Raw genomic sequence first — 20,126 nt, forward strand, 5'->3', positions numbered from 1 at the left:
CATAGTTTTTTGGCAATAAAAAAAGGTGTTATATTTGTAATGCTTCTAATTAGTGGATTATTTGAATGTAATCTTTTGTCTTAACATATTTTTTTACAAATTATTTTTGGTATCAATTTTGTTCCTATTTTTGGCTACAAAACAAGCTTCTGCCAAAAAAATCCGAGTTTTCGATCCGATTCTTCTGGTTCCGGCCGATTCATTCGATTCTAATTCCATTGTCAAGTATCCGATTCTGATTTCAATTCCAAGTTTCAGAACCATGATAGTATTGTAATATATATAATTTGTGTTTTGATATTTTTGTATTGGATTCATGGCCTACAATATCCAAATATTAATTGAAGAATCATATCTGCTATATATGAATCAATAGCGTTTGCTAAATGTTTGTTATTCACTATCTGTTATGGCAAATGCCGGCTGCTACGAAACCTGCTATCCGTTATTTAAATATTTAAATACACCTGATACTTAAGAAATGAAGAAAAAGTCTAGCTCTCAAATTTTATAGTTTGAATATTATTTGATGATCACAGTTAATTTGGATATACCTTCCATTCAATTTACATAAAGTTGTATATTTTGCCATCATAGTTATTGCCGAATTACATATTTTTCCTTGCCATCAAATTTTGCCTTTTTCCGAAGGATATGCTGTTTTTCGAGAAACACAAGTACGTACCTAAGAACTTTAAAATGGCTTAATTAGAAACAAATCCAGCATCTTCTAATTAACCATACATATTATAAGGGCCAGCCACCGCACCGATTAATCAAGAATTCCTTTCTTGATTGTTTCTTTTATTCTGTCGGCCTGTAACTCTCCTGGGCCTTTTCCGATGGCTTTCTTCACTGTTTTGGAGTCTGCCATGAGGCGGGTAGTGGACACTGTTAGGCAATTCAATACACCTTCTTCACTTCCGTCGGCTACACCTAATCAGAACTCTTCTGGAGATCAATTCTCCTGGCGACCTCCAGTTCCTATGGTGTCATTCAGAGATAAAGCGTCTCGCCGAAAATCTTGGGGTTATTGGATTGCAACTGATTCTCAATCTTTTGATTGTTTTGATTTGGAAATTCTTCGAATTAAAATTGGAGTTCCAGATAGATCAGTTATTCCTTCGTGCAGAAAATTGCAATTTACTGATGAGGATAAGTCCGTCACTTACCATGACTGTTACATTTTTGTTGAAGAGGATTCCCCCTCATTTTCTCGTACTTCTAGTTGGAATAAGATTAATTCGGTGGTGGTCCCCCCACCTCCTCTGATACCACCTCCTTCTACTTTGGTGCTGCCTCCACCTCCACTGCCACTGCCTCACCCTCCACTGCCACCGCCTCACCCTCCACTCATACCTCCTCCACCTCCACTGCTACCGCCTCCACCACCTCTGCTACAGCCACATCCTCATCCCTTTCACCCTCCTAACCCTACCTCTCTTCCACCCAATCCTAATTCTCCTATTATCTCCTCTGACACTGACATTGACCTGCTAGATTATGATCCATCAGCTATTGGTAATCTCGACTATGATCCTTCGGATCAGTCTGAATCTGCACAATCTGCCACACTGAAATCTGGACCTGATTCCGCACCCGTTCAGCCATTATTAGTTCCGCCACTACCAGTTCAGCCGCGACCAGTTCAACCGCTACTAGTTCCTGCACCAGCAGTACCGGCTGTTTCAGTGCAAGATGTTCTAGTGCTAGCTGATCCAGGGCAAGCTGTTCCAGCAGTGGATGTATATGGGAAACCTTCTTCTTCGGAAGAAACAAGGAGCAGCTTACGTATCAAGCTTTTAGAGGCCACTGACAACAAGGGGACTGACACTTTGCCAGTGAAACGCAGTACGGGTTCAAGATCTGATTGTATTAGGCCAACAAGAAACAGTTCGGGAGGGGGATTCAGAGATAGAAGTCGAGCACCCTATGCTGACACAAGAAGATTTAACCCATATGCTTGGGTTATAGTTTCTAAATGATTAGGAATTGTTTGTTGTCTGATGTTGTTAGGAGTTTCTGTTGTTGCTTGCTGATTGTTTTTGATGTTTCAGTTCTATTTCTTTGGACGTATATTAGTCTAGGGCTGTTTCTGTGGACCAGCCTTTTTGATTTTTTTTGTTTGTTTTTTTTTGGTACAAACTGTATGCGTTTCCTTCTCCAATTGTTTGAAGATTGGAAGCAAACAATATTATGGTTTCTAATGAAATCGGTGGGTGACTACTTTTTCAAAAAAAAAAAACCATACATATTATAATATGTTTTATTTTGTTATTAATTTTTTTTTTGAGAAAACTTTGGGCTTCCATAGAACCATTAACTAATAAGACATATATCAAGATAGTTAGGCCGCTGTTTCTTTGGATCCAATCTAACATTGGAGGCCCAAACTCCGGATAGATTAGTTACTAAAAGAAATATATAACTTTTAGAAATATCCATTAGCAGTTTTTACTCGGTTAACTAATTTGATAAAAAAAAAATATAATTGCTCTTGAGCCGGCCACATTTCAAAGTGTTGTATCAATAAAATTGTTTCCCAGACCCCAATGTCCAGAACAGGTGTAGTTTATAAAGGGATGGGAGAAGAACAGGCAGTCCGTTTGTGATTAAAGAAGTCAACACTAGTACAGAAAATGCGACCATACACGACATATCATACATGGATGCAACACTAACGGGTCGCATAAGAAAACAATCAGTGTTGGTTAACTTATCAACACTGACTGTCTTTTAGTAGAACCGTCAGTGTAGGGTATAAACAATACTGACGGTTAGCATAAGAAAACAGTCAGTGTTGGTTCACCGATGATTAATTGTTTATAAGTGAACAGTTAGTGTTGAAGTTCTTCTTATTTACGATTTTGCCACACAGTCTCTACACTGACTGTTACATATTAAAACCGTCGGTGATTGAGGGTTAGTGAAGGGGTTTTTTTTACTAGTGTCCCACCGCCCTCCTGTCTAATTAAATGACTCTCTTTTCTCTTCTGCCTAACTCACTTCAATCCTCTCTCTTAGGGTTTTGGTGCTGCTCTCTTTGAAAAAGAAACCAACACCACTTTCGTTCCCGTCATATGATCCATTTTTTCATTCTTAACTAGGTTAGGTTTTTGTGGAAGATTCGAACTAGGAGGTCAAGACGATGCACGGAAGACCCAAAACGAAGAATTTTCTCCTTGTCCTTTGTTTTGAGTCTTATTTCGTTTGGTCTTCGTCATCGGTGTGGAAGCAAGGTAGGACTGGGAGGCCGGCCCGGATGCACAGTAGGAGGCTAAAACGAAGCGAAGAAAGGGTCGAAACGACAAACTTTTTTTCAAGGTTGAGCTTCAATTTCTCTTGTACTCTTTGAGAGGGAATAGTCTCTTCTCTTGAAGGAGTACATCTAACTAGGTAATCTTTTAATTTCTGTGTTAATTTTTTAATTTCTGTTTGAATCAACCAAATCTAGGTTAAGCTTGAAAATGAGTAAAGTTCTGAATGTTTGTTGCAAGATGTGAATTTTCTTTGCATGATCTGAATTGTAAAGTTCTGTTTATACCACACTAAAAATTGTATGAATGGTCGTGTAAAGTTTTGAATATTCTGTTAGCTATGTATGTTTGTTGCATTATCTAAATTTACTTTGCAAATTATAATAGGGACCTTCTTCTTTATTCTTCAACCTAGGAAACGATCTAGAGGGCCGACATTGAAGAAGAAGATTTCAAAGTTGCAATCACCCCCTTCCTTGTAGTCACCGTCAAGTTTTTTCCAACCCTAGCTTGTAAATTAATTTTTGTTTAGAATACGTTTAAAAAAATGTGTCACAAACTGATTTTGAAAGTTAAAACATTTTCTAAAAATTACTTCATGTTTCAAACCCAAGTTTTCGACAGTATATGAAAGGTATGTAACTATGCATTGTTGTTTAATCTCTTATACAAATTCTCTTTAAAATAAAATGTTGTAAAATTTAAACAATAACGCAAGTACACTGTCACATGACCATTCATATACACTGCCGAGAACTTGGCTTTGAATCATGTTTAATTTTGTAGAAATCTCCTCTTTGTTTGTGCATGTATATGTATAAGTATAATAATTGTTTTTGTTAATTTGTTGAATCTTGAATGAATATGATTGGTTTCTTTATGCTGTGATATGGAATATATATTGAATTATGGATGTATGTAATATTGCAAATGTATGTTTAATGGTTAGCAATATGGGTGCTAGCATATTATAAATCATTTAAAAAAAAGTATTATAAATCGTTTTAAAAAAATACAAAACAAGTACAATTCCAAACAACAATCCGTGTACGGTATCCAAATTAATACACGAATGATTCATAGAAACCATATATATAATGCTAGTCATTGTTTATTGTTTATTTGACCGTGTACAAATCACCATTTTCAGCACACTTTTTTCTGTGATCTGACATGGGGTTCGGTTTAATTAACCGTGTTTATTATGTCAATACATACATGGTTTTGTAACCATGCACAAAGTAGCTGTCTATTCATACACGATACTCGCTAACACATGCGGTTGTGTAACCATATGTCATGAGCTTTTCGGATCATATGTGATTGCATTTTTTGTACAAGCAGTGCAACAAGCCTATTTATTATAAGCTTTATGGGCTCCAACAAGTCTATTTATTATAAGCTTTATGGGCTCCAACAAATCAATTAGTTGAAAAATAAAGTCTGAAAGGGCATTTAAATCAAGATAGAATGGGCTAAATAATATAATATTGCACATGCCAAAGATTCAATTGGTATTCTAAAATAAGAACAGAAAAAATTTGATAACCGATTGGCCCCTCTTAGTTGTGAGTCAACCTCCTCTTTCTCACTCGATCTCTGTTGTGGGAATATATAAATGTTTAATAATTTTTTTTTTCGAAAATCCGAATTAATTGCTGAATATATATAAACCATATGCACCAATAAGGTCGCATTAGTTTGATCACACCAGTTCGGTCGCACTAATACGAGAACAATTCACAACAATTCCGAGAGAGTGCAAAAATTTGGTCCATAACTTATGCGGCCAATATGATTTAAACCATATTTAATTATTTAAATTACATATTAATTTTGTTTTAAATAATTTGACCCATCGGATATTTCTAACACAATTTTCTAACAATTAAATTAAACCAGGCAATCCATTGTCAAATAGAGAAATTAACAGACATGTAACAAATAGATGGTTATGTTACTCTAGCTTTTGTATCTGGTCTGTCTTCTGATTTTCACTACTTAACTTTTAATTAACCATCATAATAACTAAGAAACGGCACACGCACACGCACATCCCCATTTTCCTCTCTGATTGTATAAAAAAATTAAATACCCAACTGTAATATTTAGTGATAATTAATTATTGATCGTTATAGGGTTCTTATTGTAGTATGATGTCAAAAATAACGAGACGTTCGTTAATTACAATGACTTGTAATTTAATCATTATTATACAATATCTGTTGTATCGATTGGTTTCATTATACAATAATATATACTATAATACTAATAATACCATTGTAGAAAGTCTTGTACTTTGTCTATAAGTATGGAGTACGTGCCGTTTTACCGTGACACATTTGTAGCCTTAATTACTAATTCAAACTTCTACATCTTTAACACAAGACTTTACATTTTTTAGTTTATTGTAAATTTAGCCACAAATTCCATCATATATACCTGCAAGGAATAGCCATGTATATATCGAGTCTAAGGAGAAATATACACACACACACTTTTTATAGGTTGTTTGTGAGGTTTGTGCGTCATTATTTTATTACCAAGGCCGACTCCCACTACTAGAATCTCGGTTTGTTGCATGAATAAAATTTGGCTTGTTGCATCGGCTTACCGTTGCAACAATCCCTAAAAATGTCAGTTGCATGGGTTACCCATGCAACAAGCCCCAAAAAATACCGTTGCAACAACCCCCGTTGCAACTACTCAATTTCGGACTTGTTGCATGGCTTTACCATGCAATAACTTCTGGAATACTTGTTGCAACGGTGTGTCCATGCAATAAGTACACATGCAACAAATCAAATGCATTGAGTAGTTGCAACGATATAGCATTGAGTAGTTGCAACGATGAAGTGTGTGGGTCCCATGGATTAGTTGCAACGATATAGCATTGAGTAGTTGCATGGATAAAGTGTGTGGGTCCCATGGATTAGTTGCAACGATAGGGGAGTGAGTAGTTGCATGGTTAAATGTCGTGAGCCCCACATGGTTTGTTGCATGGGTAATTAACCTATTAGTTGCATGGACAAAGGTGGGTCCCACCAGGTTATTTGCTAAGATATTGTCTGGTCCTCATATTTGTATAGATTTTACGATGCAAAAAATTGTCGTTACCAAAAAAAAAAATCCAGGCCCAATTCTATAATTCACCTCGTACCAATTTGGTACCTGTACCGATTTGGTACCAACGCATAAGCAACCAAGAAATCTTTTACATTACACATTGAAACATAATAAGAAGAACAACACAATAAAACATGGAGAGTAACATTTTAATTATCATTAATAATTATAGTAAATTCAAGCTTTCCTTGAAACATAAGACCAAAAAGGATTGCAACCACAGTATAAGAGGATTGCAACCACTTGTTTCTATAACCAAAATATACACACAACCCAGCATCAAAAAATATACAAAAAGAGGCTACTTTTCTAGCTATACAAAATACCATTTTTTTGTGATAATGGTTTATAACACCCCACACTAGAAGGGTTGGTTGTTCTGCCTTTCTTCCCCAAACCACTCATCGTCAGCACCTAGACATGTTGCCACCTCATTTTCAGATTGCACATTGAGAAGTGCTTGGAAATTTCTTCCCCCATTTGATTCTGTAAAATCAGCACCTAGACCCTACATATACAACATATAGCATAGAATGAAATTTAATATTGATAATAAATTGTAGAAACACTCGAAAAGCATTAAAATAAGTATAATAGGTATATCTTCATAACCTACTACACATAAAAAATCAGTTTATCTTCATGACATAGGACTAAATGGTAAACTAAGTATATTTCTATTCTCATTTTATCTTCATAACATATGACTAATTGATGAATTATCAGTTTAGCTTCATGCATCTAGCTAGAACTTATTTTTAAGTATGATACCTAAAAAGCCACAAACAAGGAAATTTCCTAATACAACCTATGTTCTTAAAAAAAGAAAAAGGTTATTGATATGATACCTGAGAGATGGCCATCGACATTCCCGAAGCTCCTTCATGAGGTTGAGGTAGTGTTGTGGGACCTTGACCCTAAGCATTAATCATAGAAGAATTGTTTTAGATTATGGACATTTCAACATCCAATTAGTGAGTACTATTAACATCATCTAGTTTTAATTTGACAATCTCACCTGCAAATTAGTGATATTCCCTATTAGACCAACATTTTGAGGTCCCTGACTGTAACCTTGAGCCTAAGTTAAACACGAATCCATTCAAATGAGAATTTAGCAATCAGAAATACACAGTAAATTCAAATGACAATAAATATAAAAATTCAGAAATTAAGAGTAAATTATTTATTTCTGCAAAATACTTTAACACTTGAACCAAGGTGCAGGTAGCTTATTTTGACACGCCGGTCACCTTTCTTCCGCTTACTGCCCTTTACCATGATTTTATTGTAATAGTAAAAATTCCTAGGAATTGGTTGAACAAGTACAGTTATTTGGTTCTTCCTAGGAGTCTGGTTAGGGGTATGGTACCATGGTACTATTCATAGCGCATAATGAAGCATGCTATAGATCAATATCTTCAATTTTAAGGTTCAATAATTCTTAGGAGGCTGGTTAGGGGTATGGTACTATGCATAGCGCATAATGATGCGTACTATGGTACTATGCATAGAGTTAAATATTTTTCGTCTTTCTTTGCAATTCTGACATAAAGATAGAACCTCTCATGTTACTGGATTTAATTGGACTTGTACCTTGAAGGTTTGGCGTATCAATAACAACAACATGATTTCAGTCTCTGAGGAGATGGGCAAATTTTACAGTGGAGATTGTTACATTGTACTTTATAAATACCAATCAAATTTCAAGTAGGAAGAGTACTTGTTAGCATGCATGTTGGATTGGGAAAAATAAAGCTCAGGTTAAACACACAACTCGTATCATTTAATTTATCAATTGTATCAATTATAAAACAATATCTTCTTCACTACTTAAGCAACAGCTAGAAGAAGTTACACTACTAGAATCGAGACTTATAGCATGGGTTAAATTCTCGAATCCTAAACTGACACTGAAAATAATAATTAGACCGTACCTGCAAGTCAGGCCTTTGCATCCCCACCATAGCGTACAACTGCCTGAACATGATGTTATTTTGTTCTTGCATCCTAGTCCTCTCTTGTTGTTCTTAGTTGCTCTTGATCTTGGCAGACCAGATTTTTTTGGAGGCATATTGGTTGTCGTCTTCTATATTCCAAAAAAAAAACAAAGAAGTGTGTTATAGGCAGCAAAGAAGTGTGGTATATACCCAGATTTACTTGGTATAATTAGAGTGTTTTTATTTGCTAACCATTGTGGTTATTATCCATGAACTAATAACATTTTCTAACGAGGCAGCAACACAATTAAATTATGATTTGCATAGTACCAAATATTTGCACAAACTAAAAAGAGTATTTTTTTTCATACATATTTCGACATTTTTTTGTTACTGCAGTGACAGTGACCTAATTGCATGAAACAGAAATTATATTAGTAATATTGGAATGTCATTTATGCGACAAAGGAAACAAGTATACACCAAACAATCACATATAAATTATAAGATGAAATGTCAATTTCAAGAAATATTAAAAATACATTTGACCAAGTTGCTCCAGATACTAATTTGCAGTCTCCTATGTAGTCTCTCATTTGTCTGTGGTAAGAAAATAACACCCAATTCGACCGGGAGCTCCACCAAATAATTGCAGTACAAAAGAAATTTTTTAAAAAGTACTACAAATGGTAAACAATTGGAATATGACTTTAATTATGGAGTAGCAAAAATTTGACAAGTATAAGAGAGTATATCCCCAAAAGAAGCCAAATTTCAGAACTAATTAGTGACACAAATTCAATGTTCCAAGCAATAATGAACCAAAAAAAAAAGCAGATAAAAACATCCCAAGTAACCAGAATTTGGCTGATCACCCCTATACGTGATGACAGCTACAATTATTTGCAAATTCTGGTCATGACAAATTATTTGAGAGAGCTACATTCTTTAAACCATATTTGCAAATTCTGGTCATTACATTTGACAGGTTCAGGTATTTGAGTGTGCAACTGATATATGGTTGATTTGAGATGCAATTATACCACATTGTTAGGTAAATGGCAGACCAGAATTTTTTAGAGGCATGTTGGTTGTCGTCTACTATATTCCAAAAAAAAAACAAAGAAGTGTGGTAAATACCCATATTTACTTGGTATAATTAGAGTATTTTTATTTGTATTTTAGTAATAGTATATAAGGTTTCAACTTAAAAAAACGTGTACAAACTAATATACTTGTATAGATACCAATGGCAGCAACATGTACTTATTTTCTATGAAAAATTTTGAGTTCTTAAATTTTTTAATCCTTAATTGGATGATACCAGATCATGAAGCCTCTTTAGTCATTATTGGGAATTTTGCATGAAGCCTCTCTAGTAAATTAAAAGTGCATAGATATTGTACCAGTTGGATCCAATTCAGTTAAGTGTATACCCTCCAAAAGAACTTGTACAAACTAAGATACTTGCTGATTACCTTTAACCTTCAACACTAGTAAGGAAAAATCTCAATCCCCATGTACTTATTTATTGTCATTATTTAAACCATATTTACAAATTCCAGTATTTGAGAGAGCTACAACTATTTGCAAATTCTGGTCATTACAAATTATTTGAGAGAGCTACATTCTTTAAGATTCTTTTCGAAAATTCTGTTAATTACATTTCACAGATTCAGGTATTTGAGTGTTCCATTAATTTAAGGTTGAATTGAGCTGCAATTATACCACAATTTCAGATAAATGGCAAAAATCACAAGACAAAGGTTTTCATTTCAAAAGCCAAGTGCAAAATTTGCAGAGATAAGCGCATAACACTTAATCAATTTCAAAAAATGTTTGAATTTACCTGAAGAGGAGGAGGGTAATATGAAAATTTTTCAGGGTTCAATCTACCTCCGAGAATTGAGAGAGCTACCTCCGGTGGTTGAATCTACATCCTTGTTTGTCGGTCAATTTCTTGGCGAGAGTGATTCAGAGAGAAAGAGAGACTGTTCGAATCTACCTCCAGTGGCTGAATCTACCTCCGGTGAATTTAGGGTGGTTTGTCGGTCAATTTCTTGTTTAAATCTACCTCCGAAGGATGAATCGTGACCTAATGGAGAGAGGTAAAGAGGGAAAGAGGAAAAGAGGTGTTAAGGGCAAGTCAAAATTTGAGGGAGGCGGCTAAAGTAGTGGATCTGAGAAGGGATGTCGTGAAGGGATTTCGGAATTCACATCCTCTCCATGACATGATTTCCCCAAATTAGTAAATCTGGACTGTTTATTTATCACTGCCTGAATCTCAAAGCCCTTTAATGAAGTATCCCCTGCTGAGCCCGAATCTCCAATCTGTTAGTGATTTAATCTCACACCGTGAATTTAGGGTAAGAATGCGCAATACTTGAGAGGAACGTACCCTATGGAAATCTGATGTGAGCTATAAAGGGGGGAAAATTTTTATCGCCAATTGATGTTATTGACAGAGAGGTTTCTCCTTTCTTCAGTTTGTAGGAAATGCTTTGTATATATAAATTATAAATGTGATGTGCTGTTTTAAATCAAAACTGCTCTGTTAGTAAAACCCCCCAAATTTGAGAGGGAAGTGAAATACAGCACCCGGGAACTTGTTTTGTATATACATGTGAATTTATAAGAAGTGGAATTTTAGTATAATTACATGTGAATTTATAAGAATATATATTTGTACATAAGATATAAATTTTGTAAAGGATGTAATAATTATATTTTGTTATTTTAATTATAGATGTACATGTCACGACTATTTGATGAATAAAATTCAATTTATTATGTACTATTGTTTATTTGCATGATATGTTGTTATTTTCTAATTAATGAATAAAATTGGCATTTTGTGTGTTAAAAAAAATTATTGAAAAAATATATTAGTAAAATTTACACGATAGTGAATGTTAATTCGTGTTTTTATGTCTTAGTAAGCGATTTAGACACGTAAAATAGTACGTTAGCACATGCATGTTGTGTTAACAATTCATATGCTATATACTTGTCATGCAACAACAACAACAATTGTCGAGGCTAATGAAGAAAGAAACAAAAATGTCATGCATCGATCGATCGGGACAGTTACAATTAAAGATTACTAGCTTAAATTGTCTGTGTGAAAATTTGGTCGAAATTTACGTTGATTTTCACATCCATCAAGCTTACGGACTATCATGCCATCGAATGGCTATAATCACATCACGTCGGATCAAAGCTTATACATAACCAAATTCAAAATCATTTCTATTGTGTATGTTAAGGGTTATCCCTTGATCATTTAAAAGTTAAATTTGAATCATTTGAAGAAAAATCAACCGTCGATTTGACACGTGAAAATGCACGGTCCACATTTAATAACACTATGACAAGAGCCAAATAATAATGAAATTGTATAAATTTTATATTTGTATGTATATTTCGTTCACATAATATGGTAAAATTTAGTTTTTTATTTTTTTGGAATTTTGTGCATATAATTTAGTGTGCAATTATTATCTTATTGATTACTGGATTAATCAGAGCCCTATGATGTGTGATGAACTATTCAGATTTAAAAGGAGGCCTCCATTTCAATAGATGAATTACTTGGGGACATTTTCTCTCAATTAATACCATCCATCAGGTAGAAATCCGCCCCATCGGAAGGCTATCTAACTTTCAAGATGCGTGCTACATTGATCAGGCGGCTATATTCGTTACCGCTAATTTTATATTAACTCAGACTACAAACAGAGTGGAGTAAAGGGGGAAATGAGATAGTCTCACAGAGAGCCTTCTCTGTGAAGGACTTGGCGTTTTTTTGAAAATCAAATCCAAAAAACCCTTCTCCTCCCAAAATCCTCCTCCTCAGCCGCAGCCGATCGACTAACCCTCACATCTCCCTCTCCGAAACCCCTATCTAAGAAACCCTCTCTACTCAGCCGATCGACTAACCCTCACATCTCCCTCTCTCCGAAACCCATGTCTACAAAACCCTCTCTACTCAGCCGATCGACCTATCTCTCTGACCTCTAAGAAAACCTATCGCTCACCCTCTCTACTTTGCTTTGTTTTGTTTATCTTAATTTTGTTCTCTATTTTGATTTATTCAGATTTTATAGATCGCAGAGGAAGAGGATTGGAGCGCATTGAGGTATATCTTGACATTTTTTCCCTTAATTATTTAGCTAGAACTAGTCTTTCTTGAATTATTATCAATGAAAAGTGATAGCTACAAGTTAGAAGTGTAAATGTAATTTAGGATTGTATTGTAGCAGTCTGGTTTGCTAATATGTAGTGTAATATATCTGGCTGGTAATTTCGGTTGATTTCCTTGAATTCCTTGATTTCAACTGCACTTGGGAATGAGATGTATTATGGGTTTGAATACTGTCATGACTAGTTACATTTGTTTATAAATTTAAGATCTGCAGTAGACATTAAATGGTTAATAAAGTGTTAATCTGAATATCGAGTTTGCATTTTTTGCATTGCATATAAGCTTAATCTGAATATGAATGATTTAATTAATTCCCATATGTTTTAGACATCATATGATCTTCCTCTAGAGTTGTTTTTTTTTTAATGTAAAGTAAAGTTTGATTCTTTTGTAGAAAATCACTTTTATAGTTATGTACTGTTCTGATTTTTGTTAACTTAGGTTTTAAGAACCAGCACTTAAAGGGCGTACCTTGAGCCATGTAATCTTTGATATGTTGATGATATAATTGTCTCAAGTTGATATAATTGATAAATTTCAATTAATATAGTTGCTGGTACCAATCTGCACTCTTAGGGAATTATCTCAATCTGATTCGCATAATTACATTATTTGTATATATTCAATTAATATAGTTGCTGGTACCGTACCAGTTCATCAAGTTCTGCCATTGAGTAATAAGTTAATTCAATCTTCTTGATTTTTTTTCTACATATTACATGGTTGAACCCCGTGATGATGTCTCGCAGTTCGAGGCCATTGTTCCACAATGGTGCCAGAATTTGGACCACTTGAAGGGTCTGTGCGACATATTTAAGAATCCCAATTGGGAGAAAAGTTCAATAATCAACCGAAGTAACAAACTAGTTGACAGAAAGGGAGTTGCTAGTCATGTGGGTGGATCCAGGAGCTCGTACAGGCACAAGATGAAATTGGTGTTTCTTTTTTTTAACTAATACGTTACATTACAATGCTTTCCATCATAAATTGCATTGACTAACATCTTATGAATTCATAATTAAATTTCAGATTGCTGAGAAGGGGACTTCTGTTGATTTGAAGGATATTTTTGACCGAACTCACTTGAGGAAGGACTCGAACGAGTACGTCAATAAAAGAGCAAAAGACGCAGCGGTATACAATATTTCTGTCTCTATTCATTTTTAATAGTTAGAATAGCGGGTTAGTTATTTTGTAGGAATATATAGCTGCTGTTAGCTAAGCATTAAAAAATATATGTGCATAATACTTCTATAAGGGCGGTGCTATTTTGAGGTCTCAAAACCCTTTAATTCAGTGCTTAGGAATCTATTTTTATCTTAATACCAGTTTTACCCTCAATAATAAATTGTTATTTAATTTTCAAAGGTTGGTAAACTAAGTTGTAGTAGTACATGGTTTCACTTGATAGAAAAAAATAGCTGCTGTTAAGTATTTGACATTTGAAATAACTACATTGTGTCAAGTAAAAGAAAGAAAATAGCTGCTTCCATTTTTTGTTGTTTATTTGAGGTCAAGTAAAAGAATGTTGGAATATTTTCAATTCAGGGGCCTTAATTAATGAACAATATTAGTGCACTTCAATGATAATTGTAAAAAATATTCACATTTAAGTATTGTATAGAAACTTGTTCAAGCCATAAATCGATGAGAGTTTGTACTAAATTTCTATTGCATAATTAAATTTTAATGAGTATTTTTAATTGGAAAAATACTTCTCTGAGCTAGAGTTATAGTTCAAGAACACAAAACCTGTGAAGGTTCTATGAACCACAATAAAAAATTGTGAAGGTTCTGGTCACAAAATTCATAATTATAAAAATATATTGCACCTGGTGGTAGTAGGGGAAATCAAGAAGGGGGAGAGGAGGGCAATCAAGAAGAGGGAGAGGAACCTTGATCCGGGACTTGTTAAAGCAGAACTGCATGGTTGAAAAGAATAGCAAATTGATTAAGATGGTTATTATTTGAAATACTTACAGGAGAAGGCAATTAATGAAGGCTCTGCTCATCGCGTGCTCGTCCTCTCAATAACTTTCTAATGTTTATTCTCAAGACCAAAATTTAAAGATTCTACAATTTAAGTTTCCGAATTATTTGTGTATCTCTTTTATTTTGTAATATACTGCTCTAATTCTTTTTGCTATGATTTACAAAATATATTTAATTTAAAAGGAGAAATCAAATTTCCTTCTAAATTTGAAGGATATTAAGTAGGATGTGAAGAAATTAATACACTGCTGTAATGTATCCCTTGTTGTAATTTATAAGAATATATTCAATTTGAAAGGAGAGATCAAATATATATATATAAGTCACTGTCCAGAAATTCAATAATTGTTGCATGGGTAGGCCCATGCAACAAATAGTTCAAAAAAATAGTCAAAACTTGTTGCATGGGTAATCCATGCAACAAATAGTTCGTAAATAATCCTCCAAACTTGTTGCATGGGTTACTCATGCAATTGTTTAGTCTAGATTTTGGAGATTTGTTGCATGGATAAGTCCATGCAACAAATAGTTCTCAAATAATTGTTGCATGGGTTATCCATGCAACAGTTTAGTCTAAATTTGGGAGACTTGTTGCATGGATATGAAATGAGTTGTTGCATGGACATTCATTAAAATATACTTTCTATTTCTGCTGATGGGTCATGAGTCATCAAATATTTGTTGCATGGATAAATAAGAGACAGTTGCATGGTTAACTATCACATTTGTTGCATGAGTAACAGTTGCATGAGACTGTCCATGCAACAAATTTAATTGTGTCAGAAATGTCAATACTTGTTGCATGGACACTACTTAACCATGCAACAATTATTTTTATCCATGCAACAAACCCAGATTCTAGTAGTGTCCTGCCAATTTAATAGTTACATAATGTTAAGGATCATTGCTTAAAAGTTGTAAGATCCTTCCTTTGTTAGAATAAAAAGAAACAATCCGATTTGTGAATCTCTCAAGACATAAATTAAGAGGCTGTAACCGTGCGAAACTAATTAGTCGAAATAGGCAAAACATAAAACTCGATTCATGTATGATCACTACTATAGAATAAGTGATTGTACACGGACATAAACAGAAGAGCTACACAGATTTTCTGCCGTGTGGAATGCGGGGGTGTAGGAATCTCCCTGAATATTTACACACGGATATTTACCTGTGTGCGATTATCGAGAGCTACACGGATTATTACATAAACAACCGTGTACAAACAATTGCCAGCGTTGCTCTCAAAATAACCAAGCTACACATATTATTACATAAACAGTCGTCTACAATTACTCTTTCTACATAGATATTTAGCTAAATGTCCGTGTAGCTCTCTTATTTTTTTTTTTATGTTTAAATATCTTTCTACACGGACTTTAGTTAAATGTCTGTGTAGAATTGTTTTTTTTTTTTTTTAATGTTTAAATACCTTTCTACACGGACTTTAGTTAAATGTCCATGTAGAATTGTCCTTTTTTTCCCATATTTTTTTGCTGGCTAGCCATTTAAAATTATAATTCCAAAACAGAGAAACATTAAACAGAGGCCTTTTAAACTCAGAATTCCAAAACTATACAACATTATAAATAATTTATGTACACTAAATTATACAAAATTATACAAATCCATATTGAGCATTACAAAATTTAAATTGAAACCACATTGCCCACATACATCTGACATCGTCGATCTGCTCCTTGGTGTAACACTTTTGTTTTGGTCCATACTACAATTATAATTTGATATTAGTTAGTAACAAGAAAAGGTAGAAGATTACAATTCATACAATATATATATATATACAAAGCCTTTTGTACATGCAATCTCATGTGATAAAACATAACATATACTCCTCAGGATCCAATACAATGTTTGTATAAAAGTTATATCCTTACCACTTAGTAACCACATGATCAAGCTTTAGCCCAAAATGCTTGGTTATGATCTAGTTTGGACCAAAATTTTATACAAACAAAGGCGTATTAGATCCAACATATAAAAAAAGAGTATGCATGTGATCCATGACATGATGTCTCTTTGTTAAAGATCTCCAACATATTGCATCTCCAAATGACATTCATCAACATATATGTGCATACATAATAGAGAATAAAAATTCTCAGTTAAAATTTTCGTTCAAAATTATAAGAAAATATTTATACATAAAATTAATTGAATCTGTATAACTTTTATACGAACCAATGAAAATCAATTTTGTAAAAAAAATTTATTGCATGTTATATGAATTTATGATTGCTCTAATATCAAATGATAGTCTTAATAATTCATGACGTGTTTTGCAATTAAAAAATACAAGCAATCCAGAATTCGTAAATCCAAAATAAAATAGCAAAGTAATTTAAATCTTACAGTTCTGAAGTGCAAACATCGTTAGGCGGAAGCATTAGTACTGATCTTCAACGGTTTTCCTCAGATCTGATGATGGAGACCTTAGACGTTTTCTTTACTTCTCACTTTCAAAGATCTTAGATCCGGCTTCCTTATGTGCAGAAATCAGACTAATATTCAAAACAGAGAGAGAGTGTTAATTGATCAAAACGGTGCTGGAAGGAGAAGATATTTTATATAACCAAAACCCTAAAATAACATTTCTATACGGCTCTTTATTAAACGTCCATATAGCTCTCTCAAGGCTTTCTACACTGTTATTTAAACATAAAACCGTGTACAATTTCTACATTTATACACGGCTCTTTATATAAAGGCCCGTGTAGCTCTATCAAGCTTTCTACACTGTTATTTTAAAAAACACCCGTGTACAATTCCCATCTTTCTACACGGTTCTTTAATAAATATCCGTGTAGCTTTCTCAAGGTTTTCTACACTGTTATTTAAATAATAATCTGTGTACAATTTTTAATAAATGTCTGTGTAGCTCTCACAAGGCTTTCTACACTGATTCTTTAATAAATATCTGTGTAGAGATCCCATAGATATTTCGGACTTCCAAATAATTACAATTTCTATACGGTTTTTATATAAAATTGTCAAATCCATGTACAATGTGCAGTGTATAATGACCATTTTTGTAGTAGTGGATGGAGCTCGCTGTGTTGAACTTTTTTTTTTGTTATTATTCGAAGCCCATAGGCGTACACATTAATAATGAAACATGTTACATCTCAGCTGTTCTCTCATTTGAAATTTTCTAGAAAATAAATATATGATATAGACAACTATCTTGGGAAGCCATCCCATTTCTTACTCAGCTGCCCTACTACGTACGTAAATTATCATTTATTCAATCTATGAAAAATGTAACATCACAGCTGTTTTTCTGATTTGACAGTTTGTTCTCGCTACCCATCCTGATTCAAAATATACCGGTTGATGGTAACCTCTATTATTAAAAAAATATAAAAAGAGTAAACAAGATACAAATAATATATAAATGTTGACGTCTCTTATTTATATATTTCTCATATGTACAATATAAACTTATAAAGCTTACTTTCATAGGTTAACAAAATGTAAATAACAATCCATCTAAATTAATTTTATTGATAAATGTGTGGAGATAAAATATTTCTTTGATATTTTTTTTTTGAAGTAATTGGTGAGAAGTTGCAAATGAACATCCAAAATTATTAATTTCATAACAACCTCTCCTTTTCAATTCTTACTTAATTTTTAGGTAATTTGACTATAGCAATGACACTTGGCTAAATTTGTGATACTGGCCGTTCCTAGTGATCTATAAAATATCAAGGGAAGATGTTGTCGACTTAATTTGCAGCATTAAGTAGGTATTCCTCCCAGTGGTTTGGAGATGAGTGATGTCTTTCAGTGGGGTTGTGGTGTTCATTATATGTTCAATTTTGCAAGATGTTTGATCTGTACAACTAATATTGCAACTAGTCCCACTTTGTCTACTAACTCAAAGAAAAACTTGCAAATAAACAACGTTTTGTTAATAATTTTTTTGATATGCTGTGTATTGATAATATTGAATAAGTATACTGTCTGTCCTCTCTAACCAGTCACCAAAAATTCTTCAACCTCACTAATTAAAATAGTTCATGTGTAAACAAATATTAAAATCAGATAGAATATATTAGTTAAAATTACTTGACACATGAACAATTTACGTTTGTTTGACAAGTTATAAATACTAGCACGATAAGGTATAAAAACATGCACGATAAGATATAAATATTTGCACGACAATGAACCCGAATGTACTTTATCATGAATCTCATTTGAATAAGATAATCGCGTAGAAGACGTTCATCATTTTAGTTTTACAAAATTTCTCACAATTTGTTAAAAATATTAGTGCGATTGTGAGGAGGAAAAAAGAAACTCACCTCTAAAATGGTGTAAAAGATGATCAAGTAGGTGACCTTATAAAAGGTGGTCCAAATAAGGTAATTGGAATGCGTTCTCGGCTTTGTCGCTTTGATAGACGTTTCGGTGATTTTGATGAAAGGATTATTATCAGGTTCCGATTATATATCGGATTGTTTAGAGTGTTACCTATATATAGTGGAAAAGTTGTGGTCAGTGAGGAGTTGACAGATATGATAATTAACATGTGTTGTTTACCTAAATTGGAGATCAAAACCAAACTAACCAATCATATCACTTAACTTTTAAGATTTGCATTAATTACTCGTAGTGTTGACACCAATTGTACGCAACATTTGACACCAAATAGAATGGCTGTCGGCAGATTTTTTTTCTTTTTTTGAGTTGACTGTCGGCAGATTTTAATATAAATTAAAATATCTCAGGTGATTAAGATAGGATAACGCAGCATAGGCAAATTAACACCACAAATCTTTATATTAATACAACATCTTCACAAAATTTAAATGTATGGACAATTTTAACCATGTTTAAATATCTTTTCAATTAATATCATATCTTTCCACAATGTATATAGCATTTAATCATTTATGAATGAGATTTGATTTTCATAATTGCCTACGTAAATGTTTCCCAATTTAATCAAGTTCTAAACTTGAAGATCGTCAAATTTAATATTCTCTTTGTTTAATTAGAATTCGATACCAATGAAGATCAATGAAACAAGTAATTATTTTGAACTATATATAATGATTATATCAAATAAATTCATATAAATATTAAGGTTTCCTATAACAAAAAGCACCTTTGGATTTACAAATTTTTAATCGAATTGATAGTATAGTGCATTAGATCTAATTCCTATACATGCAAATATAAAACACGGGACAGACTTATATATGCTACAACGAATGAGTTAAAATTAAGATGATATCTTTTGGAAGAAACTATATAATAGAATATTTAAAAGTTGAATTAATATCATCATAAAACCTTGTATAAAAATACTGAATAAGTTTTGTAAGGAATATGCTTAAGATTATAGAAGTAAGTTTTAAATTAAGGAATATGCTTAAGATTATAGAAGTAAGTTTTAAAAAAAAACTCGGACAGTTAGATAAATTAATAAATAAAATAAATCAATTTGAAACAATGCTACTTGGATTTTAAATAAATTGTCAATAAAATTTGTGGTGCGGGTAAAATAAATCAACCATTAATACAGTGTTGCTAGATTTTCATAATATAATTGAATCTTTCACTGTTTTTAAAAAA

General features: G+C 33.1%; 1 protein-coding gene across 10 annotated transcripts; it reads right to left on the reverse strand.

Annotated features, from left to right (window-relative positions):
• Nucleotides 1-6,518: 6,518 nt before the first annotated feature.
• On the reverse strand, nt 6,519-15,069 carry LOC144560140 (uncharacterized). Of its 10 annotated transcripts, XM_078309301.1 has the most exons (6): nt 10,173-10,883; nt 8,866-8,959; nt 8,321-8,472; nt 7,402-7,464; nt 7,232-7,300; nt 6,519-6,891 (listed from the first exon to the last, which is right to left on the reverse strand). In XM_078309301.1, the coding sequence occupies exons 3-6, from the start codon at nt 8,390-8,392 to the stop codon at nt 6,745-6,747; spliced, it is 351 nt and encodes a 116-aa protein (XP_078165427.1). In that variant the 5' UTR covers nt 8,393-8,472; nt 8,866-8,959; nt 10,173-10,883; the 3' UTR covers nt 6,519-6,744. The 10 variants fall into 10 exon arrangements, with proteins under 10 accessions (XP_078165427.1, XP_078165423.1, XP_078165433.1 ...); XM_078309297.1 differs by adding an exon at nt 14,360-15,069 and having other exon boundaries at nt 8,321-10,418; XM_078309307.1 differs by lacking the exon at nt 7,402-7,464 and having other exon boundaries at nt 10,173-10,911.
• Nucleotides 15,070-20,126: the final 5,057 nt, after the last annotated feature.

The sequence above is a fragment of the Carex rostrata genome, chromosome 10, assembly GCF_964058835.1.
Source record: "Carex rostrata chromosome 10, lpCarRost1.2, whole genome shotgun sequence".
NCBI lineage: Eukaryota > Viridiplantae > Streptophyta > Magnoliopsida > Poales > Cyperaceae > Carex > Carex rostrata.